Here is a 17,598-nt window from a genome sequence, read left to right as displayed (position 1 = left end):
ACTAAAATTACACAGAAATATTATTATTTTATCCTGTACGGTAGTGTTTGATAAATTTATACATATGTATCAGACTTATACTGTATTTTAAAAGCTATTATGGACCGGGTCCCATATAGGAAAAGAAAACAGCTACCCTGAGTAACTCCTGAGAGTATATACCTAAACTAAACAAATTATCACTAATAGAAATATATAATTCTCCACAGAAATTTATTTCTCTGTGTTAAGAAAATCATTTTATAACATATTAGCATTGAAGATGCCTCTCAGGGGCGAGTCTTCGCATCTTCCCAACAATGCGTGCAATGCCCAGCCATAATAGCTTCCCTTCCTGAGTAGCATGGCCCGTAAGCCTGTCTAGCATGCTGGTGCGGCTCAGACGGAAGGATCTCCAAGTGTTTCCAACCTACTATTTTGTCACCGAAAAAAACGAAATGTTGAAGTATTGACTTTATTTTATAAAGAATCAAAGATAAAAGAAATATACATAGAAAACAGGATAGGCCCTGCCTCAGAGCCTCATAGTACGCTTCGCCACTGTACCAATCATTATTGAGCGAACTAAATATGTGGAAAACACGCTGTCAAGGTGAGAGAAATGTAATAAAGAGACATATTAAATATATTGATGGTACTTCGATGCTACCACGTTTTCTCGTTAAGATTCTACTTACATTAGAGGGAGCTGATAGCGTTACTTATTATTTATTTGCTTTGAACGAAATTTGTCCATTTGCTTCAGTACACCTGTCTACTGTAAGCGCAGATCCATTGTTTGGACATGTACTAAATGCAATCAGATAAGGGAGATAGAGAGGAAAATTCTTTTAGTTTCAGGGCGTAAAATACCTAAATAAGATTTCGATATTATAGTTCCCACTTGAGTTCTTAAGCTATTACATTTCGTTCTATTAATATTTCTTTTTACTGTTGTGTTTTTAATAGTGTTTGAAAAGTCAATTAAAAAAAGTAGTCCAATAGATTTTCATTTATGTTTTATATCTTTTAACGTATACAAGTTTTTGTTACTTTTCCTAGTGCACATTTCACTTATTTCGACGAATTTTCATTATCTTTTCAGATCATAGGAATAGTGGGATTACTATCGATATTAATGTTCTACGTTATGATAGGCGCTATGGGAAAAGAATATGAATCGCATGGATTTTTTGTTACAGGGGAGATTTTTCGAGCGATGAGGGAAGGTAAGTACTATTTAACACTTTCCATCCTAAGCCCGAGTCAGACTCGGGTTAGCTGTTTATTCCAAAACGGCGAAGCCCGAGTTCAACTCGTTTTTTTTACGTAATAGCCCCTAATGTAATTTATTATGGCTTCCGGTCGGTTGTCGGCCGTGTTAAATAGTTACTGAGACTCAGTTCTTGAAGAAATACTATTAATCTGACATCCAACAAACAATAGCGGATTTAGAACGTAAAAAAATTTGGGAGCCTCCCAGTACCCAGACTATGATAGGTATATATGAACTTTCAAAAATATAAAAACAATAACTTAAACTATTTTGTCACTGAAAGAACTGAGGGCCTAGGCCCCCCGGCCCTGGCCTAGATCGGCCACTGCCTTCTTAGAGTAAACGTACTTTTGCAGCTTGATTGTTGTGATTAACTTTCTTCGTTTGACTGCAACACGCTCGATAATCTAGTGCAATATTTTGTTTAGAAAACTATTTAATTTTACACTAGTCTTATTTGAGCAAGTAAAATGAATATAGAAGAAATATCAAAGATTTTAGAAGAGTACTGTTTAGATTACGTTCGGAAGAAGAAATTGAAGATTCAGATTTAGAATCTGATTTTAAAAATTAAAAAGCAGATGAGTGCATGAGCAGTTCCGTGCTAGAAAAATCAGCGCCCGGGAGCGGGAGTATACGACGGCACCATCCTTCCCGCACACATGAGTGAAGTCGACAGACCAGGCGCAAAGCGCGACAGTAGTTGGCGAGAAGCGAAAAAATTTTCAAAAATAAACACGGCTTTTCCTTTATTTTGAGCACTTTTTATGACTTTTTCCTTCCATCTTATATATATCTTTGCTTTTTCCCCCGAATTCTCACAATAACGGAACTCAGCTTTCAGTTTCCGCAGATTTCCCGCTCTCTCCTTATTATACACCATTGCCACTGTTCGCACTTCATACGCAGTGGGAGTATTATTTTTCTATTGTAATTTTTTTTCGTCTGTTCAAAAAGCACATATTTCAAACAGCAGTGTAGCGAACTACCTCGTCTTACATCACCAAATTATATATTCATAACAAAATCTAAAGTCCAAAAACTTGTTATAATGTTAGTGCGTCTATTATTATTTAGCAATTTGCTATAATTTTTAAAAGACCTAAAAACCCCAGGTTGCTGGAATAAACAAGGTCAGATTAGCCCGGGATTGAAAGTGTTAATTTACGGTTTAATACTCGGTACCCAAACAAAGTTTTAAATAAAATCAGTTCCGGCCCTGAGAACAAAATTAATTTAAAAAATCGGTTGAGAGATGATAAGAAAACTTCTAACGTCTGCGACAAACGTAATATAAATAAGTACTTTACGGAGATTCTACTTTAGTACACTTCAAAAAAAATCATTAAACTTAAATGGGTAGATAAACGTTGAAGGATGATTTAAAGGGACAAGTTTTGGCCATAGATATCACTACAGTCTTCATATCTCTCTAATGTATTTTTTTTAACCTTTCACGAACATTTACAATTTCTCTTACAAATTTCAACCTACAGATTTCAAATTTTTTTAGAGAAAGAACTTCATAGCCTATCAAAGGTAACAATCCGTGCCAGTATTTTATTTAGAATTTTCGTCATTGTTGAAACTTAAAAGTTTGGATATCCATTCCAACAATCAAGTCATTTCAACAATAAAGAAAATTCTAGATAAAAATATCGACACGGATTGTTGCCTTCGATAGGTTATGACGTTCCTTCTGCAAAAATTTGAACTATGTAGGTTGAAATTTGTAAGAAAAATTGTGAATTGTCGGGAAAGATGAAAAATACACTGGAAAGATACGAAGACTGTAGTGACATCTCTCGGCACAACTTTTCTCTTTAAACTAAACTTAACGTGAAGATACTCTCTATAATTTGTAGTACAACCGACCAAAGTAACTCGTAATTTACAGTAGTCAACACTGGGCCCCGAGCAGAGAGAATGTAAGCTGAACTAAGTACTATATCGTAATAAAAAGTACAGGTGGTCCAAATATGTGAAAAGAACCAAATAAAATCCAAACCGTTCAGAATTATGAAAAAAGGAAAAGAACCTTGTTGGTAACAGACGGAAGGGAAGTCTTTGGAGACATATAGTACCGTCGGCCGCCATTTTGGAAGGGCGGAAACGTTTTTAAATGGAAACCGTATTGTGTGGTACGTCAAAAAGGGCTGAAATTTTTTCAGTAATCCAGTGGTGTAATGCTTGTGACTTTATAACCAACCGTCACAAGGTATTAACTGATTTTATGCACTTACCTGAAGATAACACTGCGGGCAATGTGTCGCTCACTGACCAATGTTATAGCAATTGTTCAATGTGCTGTCCCTCCTGAGCAATCATTAAATGTATCCGCTACTGCTAGTCATCCATTACAATGCCCAGCATTTTCTCAGATATGCTGACAAATGCGTCAATAATCCTACGTTGAAGGTGATGTACACCCATGCGCAAAAAAAAAAAAAAAATTGAGCGTATACTGTAACTCACGATTTTTCGCATTTATTCCATTTTCCTTATGTTTACGGGTAAAATTCAGTTATTAGTAAGTGGAGATAATAGAAAGCAATCCATCTAAAGAGATATTTCCAAAAAATATAATAAAAGAATAAAAATATCAGCAAAAAACAAAATTATGTTCGGTTTTGTGTATACTGGCAATAATGTTTTCGAGGGATTTTTTGCAGAGCAGAGCGCGATTGCAAAGGGAATAACAGAATTCGTATGGGCAGAGTTGAATCAAGGAACTAGAAAGTGGAGTAAAATATTGCATTTATTGGCTTAAATCTAGGGTGTAAATTGTCTGCCAATTATAAATTAGTTTCTGTAACCAAGATGTACGGAAATATAGAAACAAAGAGAAAAACTGTTCGCTTAAGTTTGGAAGTGACATGCTCTATAGCCATAAGCATTTATTTGTTAAGGAAGAAACAGGCACCAAAAGGTAGTCTGTGTGGTCAAGTGGTTAGTAATTCTTATACTGTTTTGACACCAGATCGAATCCCATCCAATTTTTTCTTTACAAAACATTGTAGAAAGTGTATAATTTTTATGTTAGTAAGAACTTAATATAATAATGAAATAACTTTTTGTTTTTTCTGATGACGTATTTATTTAGAATTAGTGTACTATTAGTAATAGCGAATGCTTTCAGTTTACGCTGTTGTATAGCTTATTTTCTCATCCCCTTTTCTTGAAATAAAAAACAAATTTGTCTCCAATAAAGTATGAAAAATATATATAGAGAAAAACAGACATCTTAGTATCAAACGTGATTTAACGTGATGAAATAAACAAGTTTCCCGTTATTAAAAAAGAAAATTATAGAAAATTATTGAATTTGGTCTTTTTTAGGTTTTCAGTATGCTATATATATTCCTTATAAGACTACACTTTATAAGGCAAGATCTGCCATCATACCCACAAATTAAGCTAGTGAGTGAAAGATGTTTTCGGAACAAATATTTTACAGGTTTAGATGCATGATACACCAATAGGCCATGGTCTCGACCTTCGTTTATTCCACATTATTATCCGACATATCATAGCAGGTAAAAAGCAGCATCAATCGGCAAGAAGAACTACAAGTTGTGGTCTTAGTCTGTTTTTGATGCTTCGATCGCCTAGCACGCCCGTCTATACCATGACTCATACGTCTATCATTCAGTGCAGGCACGTAACTTTTCTTTTCGGAGGGGGCCTACACGAATCCTTGTAAGCACGTAATTGTAATGTTTCAAAAATATCAATAATAATAATAATAATAATAATAATAATAATAATAATAATAATGCAACAGTTCCGTATTTCTCTTAAACGTTTCTTACTTTTCATTTATGAACCTATCAAACTGCATTGTAACACAAACGAAATCAAAAAATATTTTCTAGAGACATGTAAGGAAAACTGTCTGCTACGTATGTCACATAACAAAAATAGCAAATGGCAATGAGTGTATCGTTCTAATACAGTAATGTTATAAACAGAACGGAAACGAAATTGTAATCCCATTTAAAAGTGTACTTTAATTCCACCTGGTATCAATGGCATTACGGTATATTCTTACAAGTAACACTTCCCAAGTGTAACTCTCCGATTTTGATAAAATTTGACAGGTAGATACTACACATAAAATAAACTAACACATGTTTTTATTTTCTGTGAAAAACGGTTTTAGGAGGCAAAAACCCCACCCAAAATTTTGAAAGTTGACGCCCGAAAGGAAAAAACAAGTGGACCAAAGTGAACGAAATTGTGCACAGATATGGCAGACGTAAAATGAAGGAATACATGTTTTGTGTTTTCCTGGAAAAAACGGTTAGGTGGGGCACAGACCCCTCCAAACCTTTGATCACGAAACATCAAAAGTACTAGTAACAATATGTCATATGTGTGTAAAGGACATAAAGAATTGCAACGACACTTTGTGTATGAACAATACGCAAAAAATAAACGAATGCGGTTTTTTTTATTTTCTGCAGAAAAAACGGTTCTAGGGGGCAAAAACCCCTACTCAAAATTTTAAAAGTTGACGCCTGAAAGGCAAGAGGAAGTGAACTGAAATGAATGAAATTGTGCACATATATTGTAGACATAAAATGAGGGAATACGGGTTTCGTATTTTCGTAAAAAAAAAGCCGTTGAGTGCGGCACGGACCTTCTAAGCTGGTGATTACGAAATATCAAAAGTACAAATAGGTATATGTCAGAAGTACCTAAAGAGTATGGAGAATTGCAACGAAACTTCGTATAGGAACAATTTGCAAAACAATAAATGAAATGTATTTTAATTTGTACTGAAAAACAGTGTTGGGGCCTAGAGCCCCTCCGAAAACAAAGTAAATATTACCGTAAAAGTGCAGAAAGGAGTGGACCGAAGCAAATAAAATTGTGTGTAGATATTGTATAGACTGTATGTAAAATAAGGACTTCCGTGTTTTTAAGATGTCCCTATCAATTTTGGCACATCAACACCAAACAGGAAATTAATCGGCACGTGTTTTTGTTTATGCGGGAAAACATTGTAAGGGTTAAAGTTGCCTCGTGAAATACTATAAAATACGCTATACTGTTTGTGCTTGTTGTTGATCTGCCAAATTTGAAGAAATCTGATGGAGACGCTTGCGAAACACGAGAGGCTTAATTTTCATATCCAATATCTACAGACAATTTCATTCGCTTCGGTCCACTCCTTCTGACACTCAACGCCTTGGACCACTCAACAGTTATTTTTTCTTTTCAGGAAAATACGAAACATGTATTCCCTCATCTTACCTCTACAACATTTGAGAACAATTTCATTCGCTTCGGTCCACTCCTTCCGACACTCAACGCCTTGGTCCACTCAGCAGTTTTTTTATTCTTTTCAGGAAAATACGAAACACGTGTTCCCTCATCTTACCTCTACAACATTTGAGAACAATTTCATTCACTTCGGTCCATTTCTTCTTGCCTTTCGGGCGTCAAATTACAAAATTCTGGGTGGGACATTTTAGTCCCTAAAACCGTTTTCTCGCAGGAAATAAAAAGGCAGTATTTGTTTATTTTTTACTTATTATCCTAACACAAAGTTTTGTTCCAATTCTTCATGTAAATTTAGGCACTTCTGACATACTGTTATTAGCACTTTTGATATTTCATGATCAAAGGTTTGGAGGAGTCCGTACCCCACCTAACCGTTTTTTCCAGGAAAATACGAAGCCCGAATTCCCTCATTTTTCGTCTACAATATCTATGCACAATTTCATTCACTTCGGTTCCCTTTTTCTTGCCTTTCAGGTGTCAACTTTCAAAATTTTCTGTTGGTACTTTTGCCCCCTAGAACCGTTTTTCCGCAGAAAATAAACAAACAACCTATTTGTTTATTTATTTATTTTTTGCGTATTGTTCATACACAAAATGTCGTTGCAATTCTTCATGTCCTTTACTCACATCTGACATATTGTTACTAGCACTTTTGATATTTCATGATCAAAAGTTTGGAGGGGTCTGCGCTCTAACCAACCGTTTTTTCCAAGAAAATACAAAACACGTATTCCCTGATTTTACGTCTGCAATATCTGTGCACAATTTCGTTCAGTTGGGTTCACTTGTTTTTGCCTTTCGGGCGTCAACTTTCAAAATTTTGGATGGGGGCTTTTGCCCCCTAAAACCGTTTTTTCGCAAAAAAAAAATAAAAAACCTTATTTATTTATTTTATGTGTAGTATCTACCTGCCAAATTTTATCAAAATCAGAGGGTTACACTTGGAAAGTGTTATTTGTTAGAATTATAACAACGCATTGCCCACAGTTTGGACACTGACTCAAAGTAATCTGATATAAAAGAACCTCAAAAGGAAAAAAATAGGTTTATTAACAAGTGCTTGAGGTTTAGGAAGACACAGCTTCCATGTCCTCACGCTGGATACGTCCCTGAGTCAATGCATTATATTTGTTTCTTGCAAAACATGATTATTAAATGCGTAATATGTAAAATTATATCATAGTTTGACTTTTAATAGGTCTTTCCTTAATACATCCATATTATCCGGCGTTCTGCCTGCCGGATGTTTTATTTCGGATAAGCAAAACTCTACTGTATTTTCAAAGATAACATATACACAGGGGCTAGAGGTCTGCACGGACCGGAATTTGTAGAACAGACCCGTCCCGGCCCCTTTAATTTATAATCTATAGGCATTAGCAAATTAAAGGCGGAGCCAGTGGAGCCCAGGCTTCGGGGCCCCAAGCTCAGGGGACCCTTTAAAATCCCGCTATTTAATACTAAAATATAGTCATCAATTTATTATATTATAGGATTCAGACCGATGCTAATTTTTTTCCCGCTCGTTACGCTCGTGGTATCCCTAGATTTAAGTCTTTCCATTCAGCGGCATTTAACTGTTAATAATGAATGCAATTATTTAGTTGTTAATAATGAATTTAACTAAACTAATTATGGTAAACTTGGAGCACATTCAAATATTACAGCATAGTTTTCGGTAGTTCCATAAGCCTATGAGGCTGTGGAAGGCAGAAAAGAAAATTTATGCATTGGAACTATTCTTAACATAGGGCTCCCTTAAAATAGTCGGCTCTAGGTCCCCAAAAGCCTTAATCCGCCCCTGTCTATAAGCAATATTTCACGAAAAGCTGGTATTTTTTAACATAACAAATGTGTTCGTCATCAAGTTTTCATAAAGTAGTCCCTTTCTCCTTTAAGTAAGTTCAGAGGCCACGGTGTTTCAGTGGTAGAGCGTTCACCTCTGGTGCATGGTATAATTGGTTCGATCTACGGTCGCGCCAAGTGAACCTTGTGCTGGACAAACACTGTGTGCGTGGGTTTTCTCGGGTTTCTCCCGTTTTATCCCACTTTCTTCATTCGACCATCTCATTCGTTTCTCATCATCACTGTCTCCTTTAACCTAGCCGACATACACGTGGGACGTAAAACTTAAAGATTTCATTTCAAATAATTTCAATCAAAAAACAGTTGCAGGAAGTATGTAGTTTTTAATAAAACAAACTACTATATACAATTCTGAGTATATTATTCTTTTATGAAATTCTCGCGAACCTTATTTCTAAATCGAAGGGTAAGAAGACTAAATTCACTCTCTTATAGATCCATTTCAATTGAAGCAGTTGGAATAGTTGGAAAAAATTAAAAAGCCATTCCCTATATTCCAGTGTGCCACAATCGGTATAACTCGGCGCACTGGTGTCCAGCAAAGTGAACAGTGTGACGCAAACTGTTTCCTATTATTTGCAAGAATATTTGTCGAGTTTATGTGTATTATTATTATTATTATAATTATTATTATTATTATTAATATTGATATTATCAACGATTCTTCCATGGATCAGCTGTCTGTATACGGTTAAGCAACCACAAGTATCATATTGACGGAATGAAAAATGAAAATGAAATTTTTGAGTTTTACGTCCCACGGTTATGCCGGTTAGACTAAAGGAGACGGTGATGATGAGAGATTAATGAAATGGTGGAATGAAGAAAGTGGGAGGAAACGGGAGAACCCCGAGAAAACCCACGCACACGGTGTTTGTCCACCACAAAGTGTACTTGGCGGGAGCAGGGTTTTCTTTTCGGAACATGCGAGTTATACTTATTGTAAGATTACTACAGATAATATTTTTACTGAAATTAGAACAAATTTGTCTCAGTTATTACTGAGAAAATTGTCCCGAAAAATTTCAACCCTTTAGAAAATCACTTCTGTATGTTATGGGAATAAACGATTTATGTTGGATGTTAGTTTATTAATGAAACATTCCTTTACGAGATATGAACAAAATTGCCTGAGGCGTTAATGGGAAAACGATCGGGGCAAAGCTCACCCTAAGAGTAAACTACTCCTTCGAACGAGTTGTCATATTGTTAGGTTATTAATGATACGTTTATTTATGAAATGTGGTTGAGAAAATTGTGCAAAAAGAACGCATACCATACAGTAAATTACACCATATATATATATATATATATATATATATATATATATATATATATATATATTTCAGAAAAATTATTCATATACGGTGGAGATTTGTTAATAAAATATATATTTATAGAAAGTAAATAAAATCGTCACAGCTTTTCTTCTTGAGAAAATTTAATTATTTTAAATTTTAATCCTTCAGTAAATTACCCTTACTTTTACTTGTCGAAGGATATAAAATTCGAAAGATAGTATCTTATTAAAACGTTATGTCTAGAATTCGGTCTAGATACTTAGAACAGTATGGCCTCTATTTGAGTGCATGTAAAAGCGTGACGAATCGAGAGACGAATAGAGGGACAGACATCGAAATATCATTTTTTCGATATGAAATCTGGTATTCGGTTTTTATAGCTATCACCACACTTTCTTCTTTCGTCGCTCGAATGTGAAAACGAACAGGCCTACATTGACATGTAATGTGATAATTTGTAATCCCAAAAATTTAAATTGTTATGTTTAATGTGTTGTTAGCTAGAAAAAAAAGCTTATGCATGTTACATCATTTTATTATCAGTTTTTCACGCTATTGTATAATTCGGAAGAACGATACGATTACAGTTCATAATGTTTTCATCACCATATTTTGGAAGCATTCGTGTTTCTCACAAATAGAGCTGTAAAATTTAGTTTTGTTTAAAGAAAGCATTCTTTATTTCTTACACAGACCTATGATTGCAAATTGCACTTGTGGATATGAAAGAAAAGGAGAAAGAGAGAGAGAGAGAGAGGGAGGGAGAGACAGACAGACAGACAGTCAATACTCTAAAAAGAAACACACAGAAACACTAGAACAGCATAGAACAGTAATTTAACATCAGCTTTTTTTTCTTCATGACAACGAGCTATCGCTGTGACTGTGGACTGTGTTCGTCACGCTGTGTGTAAGGCTGCAGGTCGCGCATGTTTTGTTTCTTTCTGTCCCTGACTCACAGACACACTCACAGTGAGTTGAAGTTACTTCTGCTCTGTGAAACAGAGAGGGAATAATTTAAGCATACCATACCACAAACTGAAAACAATAGCTATTAGTAATAGCAAAATTACTCAGAATAAATACTTCATCAGAAAGAAACAAAAAGTTATTTCATTATTATATTGTTTCGGTTCTTATTAACATAAAAAATATAAACTTTCTACAAGGTTAACAAAAAATTGGATGGGATCGGATGGGATTCGATCTGGTGTCAAAACAGTATAAGAATTACCAACCCGCCACGCTAACCACTTGACCACACAGACTAAATCGTGGTGCCTGACTTTGTCTTAACAAATAATGCTCATGGTTATAGAGCATGTCACTTCCAAACTTAAGCGAACAGTTTTTCTCTTTGTTTCTATATTTCCGTACAACATCTTGGTTACAGAAGCTAATTTATATTTGGTAGACAATTTACACCCTAGATTTAAGCCAACAAATGCAATATTTTACTCCACTTTCCAGTTCCTTGGTTTAACTCTCCCCAACAAATTCTGTTATTCCCTTTGCAATCGCGCTTTGCTCTGCAAAAAATCCCTCGAAAACATTATTGCCAGTATACACAAAACCGAACATAATTTTGTTTTTTGCTGATACTTTTATTATTTTATTATATATTTTGGAAATATCTCTTTAGATGGATTGCTTCCTATTATCTCCACTTACTAATAACTGAATTTTACCCATAAACATAAGGAAAATGAAATAATTGCGAAAAATAGTGAGTTACAGTATACGTGCATTTTTTCTTTTCTTTTCTTTTTTTCTTTCTTTTTTTTGTGCATGAGGGTACGTGATCTTGGTTTCATATACAACGGATTTCACGTAGCCCCATAGAAAAAATACAAAGGAGTGAGGTCTGACGAACGCAATGGGCATTCCACAGGTCGTCGCCGACCTATCCATCTCTGTGAGAGTTGCTCATCGAGGTACTCAAGAGCATATAATCCGAAATGAGGTGGTGCTCCGTCATTTGATAGAACAAAGGGAAAGAGACATCCTATAATGCGACGGATAGTAGGATCTCTTTCTAAAGCATATTACGGTAGGTAATTACATTTTAATTGCCCCCGATGAAGAATGGGCCGACCACACGGGTACCACACACCCCACATCACCTCACAATCACTTTGTTAGAGCCAAGGACCCGAGAATTGTTGTACCAGTATAGATTTTTGCCACATCAATATCAGTGATTTTACTTGTTCAAGTCGCCCGACACAAAACAATGGTCTCGTCCGAGAACAGCACATCATATAGGAATCGAGGATTCTGTCCGATTTGTGCCTCGGTCCACTCATAGAATTCGACTCAGAGGTCTGGATCATCCTTGGTTACATGTTGGAATAGCTGTATAATTTTGGTTACCACTTATGCAGGGATACGATTCCCAGGATTGACGTAGGAGATACACCACATTCTTGCGCTAGGCGAAGGATACTGCTGGTGGAACTTTTCACGAATGATGCCAACACGGCAGTGTCCGTCGCTGTGCGAGGCCAGGCTATCTTGGTTTGTTTTCCAACGACTTGGTTTCCTTAAATTTCTCTCTAACTTTCCACACTGATCTCTGGGAAATGGGCTCCCGCTCTGATGACGATAGTTGAAATGGTCTGCTGCTGTGCTCTTGTGAGACGAACACGTTCTCTATACGCTTATCCCTTAGTGCTATTCCGTTTTACGCTATCTGAAATAAACGAAAGTCGGTTAAAACTTTTCAACGATTGGTAGTAGAGCCAAAAACATTTCACCACTGGTTTTCCGTAAAAAAAAGTTCTATTTGATGTATCACACGGTAGGGTTCCCATTTAAAATGTTAACGCCTTTTCAAGATGGCGGCCGATAGTGCTATATGTATCAAAAACTTTTCTCCCTCGTTTATCATCACTTTTTTCCTTTTTTCCCAATTCAGAATGGTTTGGATTTTATTTAAGTGTTTTCAGGCTCTTTGACCACCCTGTAAATTATGAAGTCAGAAAGCATCCTAAACGTAAGAATTAAAAGTTATTGATACAAATAATATAACATTTGTTCTACTTGCTATAAGTTAAAAGATTAAAGGATGAGGATATTTATCATATTAACAATATGAGATTTCTTTGAAAACTACAAATATCACTGGTACATATGTTTGACTAATATTACAGATCTTTGAGCAAGGATATGAAGAATATAGAAAAGCAAATGTGTCATCAGCATTAAGTATGTGGGTAATCCAAAACACATCAGTAAGCACTGCTATTTCTATGTACGAAAACATTCAATTAGTTTCTGTGTTTTATTTATTGAAGTTTAACGTCCATCTTCAGCACCGACGCTATATCAAACCTACAGGGCAAAGTGGTTTCAGAACCATAGTAATGAATTATGAATTCAATCATCTCCCACAATGAAATGTGAGCGCATTACTTTTGTACAATTGCATATCAGGTAAGACTCAGGACTACAAACGGACGTTAATAGTAAAAAAAAAAATAAAAAAATTGTCTAATAGATTTAATTTTCTATTTAGCGGCCCTTTTAAGAGCAAGGCTACATGACGCGTTGGCCTACACCTTTACGTGAGATCAGATTCAGAGAAGGTTCCAGCTGGAATCGAACCCGGAACCGAAACTCAACATGCCCATACACTAACATCTTAATCACAGACGAGTTCATGACATTAAAGAAATATCAAAATAAGTGTAGTACTTATAGCACAAGTGTAATCGCATCATCTAATTCGGAATTTATACCTTTCAAGGAATGCACAGAAATCTTATCTTTACGGGTGGCGATCATGGGAGAAGTCCCGTCAAGACATATTGATGAAGCAATGGAGTTCTAACGATAATAAAACACTAAGGTGTCATGTTTGTTTGCTTGTTAGTCTACATCCAAAAACAAGGAGCTATGGTCAGATAACCTTACCGCTACAGCATTAGTAGCTCTAAAATAATATTTTCCCTGAAGTGTAATTTGAAGCTCCATATTACATGGTGAATTCATATTTATGTTTATTGCCAAAACATATAAATAATAAGACCGTGAAATATAGCCTATGTATTTCACGGTCTTATTATTTACTGTTTCAAATTATAGAAATGTATACAGATGAATTAAGGCATTAGTTCATTATTCATTTTTGGAGGAAGCTATTTGACAGTCAAGCGATCCATATGATTGTATAAGTCAATATTAGGTGTGTGGTCTACTACAAGTTCTTGTATGGTGTGAGTTGAGGTGTAATGAAAGAAATCAATGTTGGAATTTCAGATAATTTTATCCTTGAAATACTCTAACTTGTAAACTAGAGTATAATATGTCAAGCTAACTACATTTTCTCAATCAGTAATTTCCAATCACTGGGAACCACTATGTTTTGTTTCTGTACATGATAAATATTTTTTGTTGAGTAGTTTTATCATTGAAAATGTCAACCAAGGATCTAGAAAAGAAATAATTATTGCAGAATGTCTTTCGAAAGGTACAGACATCACTACACCAATATACTGAACTTAAATAAACAATATATTGAACTTAGATAAATAAAGTTAATTATACAACTGATTTGGCCTGCATGAATGCAATATCATACAAACGCAGATATTTTTTATCATTCCAGTACAAAGGTAATTCAAAGTGCATACATTTATTAACCGCTGCTACGCTTACAAACTTTCTTCTGTTCTATCCAGTATCCAACTCCTGGAGACAGCCTACCCAACTTCAAGGTTTGTCTTCTTTCTGAGACAATTTATCTATATAATGCTTGTTTCAGTATCATTATCATTGGCGTTGTATTCAGTAATGGTTCATTTCTGATGCAATGGTTCATTTCCTATATTTATGTTATGATGTTGGTATTTCTGTTGAATTTCTCTGAAGAAAGAATGGAACCGGTATACAGAACTTTAAACACCATATATATGTATTGTCAAATTTCAGTATGCATTTTTACTTTGAATATTTACCCCTTATAACAGCAATCCTGCTTTTTGAGCATCCATTCTTTAGCCAATTGGCTTAGGAGTCTTGCCTTATTCATATATGAGTACGGCGATATGCTAGCAACATTGTTTCTAGTTCAGTACTTGTGAGACCATATGAAGTAGTTGTTACAGTGTGGAAAGCTTCAGTGGATGTAGGATAAAAGTAAAATAGTATGGGTAGAACGTTTACGATCATCATACCATCGTATAAACGTACGTGATCAAACACGAGTTCATTCAATACATCTTCGTAAAACTATTTTCCGTTTGTTTGCGTTACTGAATTTTGAATTTATTTTATCTTTACTATTCGCAGGCAGCAAACAGTACTAGCCGGCTTTTCGTGTGCCAAAAACGTTAAAATATACGATGAAGTGTAACAGCCAACGATATTATTGAGAATTTTATATCAACGAATATAGGTTTGAAAGTCATCCTAGTTTGTCTAGCAGGTGCTATTTCCTGTTTATCACTGGCACAAATGCCGGGGAGATGAGAGGGACATGTCCCCTCCAATCTTGGAACTCGGGGGGACTGTCAGCCCAAATAATTCGATTTGAAATGTGTTTTTTAGGGGGGAGGGAATGTGATCATTTGTGTCCGATTGCCACAAAGGGAAGTGAGATGAAATTGATGTTCCACAGAATAAGCCTCAAATCTGCCTGCTTTCCAATGCTGAAGACAACTCTGCTCCCTGATCCTCCACAGTATTGTTTCTTTAACTTCAAAAATATTTTGAGCATCACTTTGCAAAAAAAAGGAACGGTTTTACTTTATCCCCCCCCCCCAATGTTGAAGACAGATTTTCGCTGCTGCTATTTAGTACCCTGTAACGTCCAACAGCAGATTGGTTGCGAGAACTTTGCGCCAGGAAAATTTGCGCCCTATCCCAAAAAGCTGGAAAAATACACCCGCTATATATTTACATCGGGATGTTTTCGCCCTACAATTCGTTTCTATATCGTGTAAAGTAACTTTCCCTTACACTTGAACCAGACTTGGGTCTATCAGAAAAATGAACCAAACCTGTTGTTCCTTTCTCTGGCGTGTTTACAAGCTCCAGAGGCAGATTCAGGGGGGGGGGCGATCGGGGCAATCGCCCCCCAGAAGAAGATACTTTTTATTTTATTTTATATATAAATAAAGCCCATCCCAGAATTTGGAACCCTTAAAAGTAGCTCTAAGTAGCAGTATTACAACCCCCCAGAAGTCCGTCCTGGATCCGCCCCTGAAAGCTCAAGCACGAAACTTGCCCTTGTCCTTTCTTTATTATTATTATTATTATTATTATTATTATTATTATTACTATTATTATTATTATTATTATTATTATTATTATTATTATTATTATTCCTCGATAACATTATGCAGGGACCCTTTCCCCTTGTCATTTATTTTTATTGTGCCTTGATAAAATTATGTAGGAAACTGTGTCCTTTATCATCGTTTATTATTCTTTATTCAATTATTTCCCTTTTCATTCTTGTTGCTCTGTGTTTATATTGCTTCCTCGTTTTCACTCCAATTCTTTGAAGTAGGATAGACTTCTCAGACATTGAACAATATCTTTGTGCTAACTTGTTTTATATCTGTGCAGTTTTATTTTTCAACTCGGTTGTCTAGTCGTACTCGTACATATGCCTTTTTCCTCTGCCCCCTTGTTTCCGAGCTATTGGCACAAGAAAATTTGTCAACTGTCAAATATTTTCTTTTCCGTGTGTACTATATAAAGACTACTTTACCTGATTCTTTTCCTTAATATTTAATAGTATCCTCTTCCAAAATGCAGAAGTTGTTACCACAAGAGGCGTGAATAGGATTTTCCAGAAATAACTTCTCTGCACATTTTAATTAACAGATAAGTTATTTTTTAAATGTCGCTATAATTAAAAACATGGTGTCAGCTGAAAACGTGTTCCCTCACAAGATGATTCCTACACAGTACTCGCCATTAAAAATGCAACTTCAAGGAGACAGGGTAGCTACGCCAAAGTGCCCAGGCTGATACCTAATAGTAAGTGTAGAATATGTTTAACCCTTAACATACCAAGCGGGATACTCTAGGGACCCCAGAGAGTGATATTTGGTGATACTGCCGCAAATATAATAATCAATTTATTCTCGATTTTTATATGTATCCTGCAACCCTTTGAGATATCAATTACATGATTAGATCAACGATGCACTTCTTTAAAAAATACAAAAAATAAAAAGACGCTTGAAAATGTAAAAACTCCATTGTTAAACCTGTGTTTCAGATTTAAGAACACAAAAGTATAAAATTGCATGAAAAACTGAATAGTGCTCAAATATACATAATATTTGATATCAACAATGTTCATTTAACTTAAGTATGCTTCTAGACATCCAAAAAATAATAGTTGGAGTAACCCTCTGCAATACGATGTTGAGAAATTAAAATAATACTTGGGGTCCCCAGAAGACTCCAGCTTGGTAAACAACTTTACCAACTTAGGCTTGGTACGTTAAGGGTTAAACTTACCGCTGTATTCGCTGTGTGACAACGTGGTGACAGCGGAGCAGAACTGACCCAACATTGACAGCCAGAACGACTGTAACACAGCGAGACATCGAGAGGATGTTCTCTTCTGGTATGCTAAGCCATGCCTCTTACGATCCAATGCCACAGCTCATCAACTGTAGCAGGCGGAGTTCACAGGTATGACAAGCTGTACAGCCATCGACCAAACATATTTAACCTTCCCTGCTCTACACATTCTGCAAATTTAGGCTTTCCTGGATGTATCCTTCTTAGTGCAACATTTTAAGCAACGAGCAGTGTAATGGTCTCATACATTACTTAAAGAAAGAGCGATGATTCTGAGAATTACTCGGAAGTTTCTAGTTTACAATTTTATATCTATCTATCTATCTATCTATCTATCTATCT

The 17,598-nt window shown here is 35.6% G+C and overlaps 1 protein-coding gene across 2 annotated transcripts in view; it reads left to right on the top strand.

The window, feature by feature from the left end:
• The window catches only part of LOC145681954 (uncharacterized), a 192,696-nt gene that overhangs the window by 47,707 nt on the left and 127,391 nt on the right, over positions 1–17,598 (top strand). For both annotated transcript variants that reach the window (XM_081753554.1, XM_081753555.1), the window contains exon 3: positions 1,085–1,208. In XM_081753554.1, coding sequence (XP_081609680.1) covers positions 1,085–1,208 — 124 coding nt within the window. The remainder of the gene's footprint in view (positions 1–1,084; positions 1,209–17,598) is intronic.

Source organism: Thermobia domestica, chromosome 3, assembly GCF_964235325.1.
Source record: "Thermobia domestica chromosome 3, izTheDome1.hap1.1, whole genome shotgun sequence".
Classification (NCBI taxonomy): domain Eukaryota; kingdom Metazoa; phylum Arthropoda; class Insecta; order Zygentoma; family Lepismatidae; genus Thermobia; species Thermobia domestica.
The sequence above is the reverse complement of the archived record's forward strand: the minus strand, read 5'-3'. Positions and strand labels throughout refer to the sequence as shown.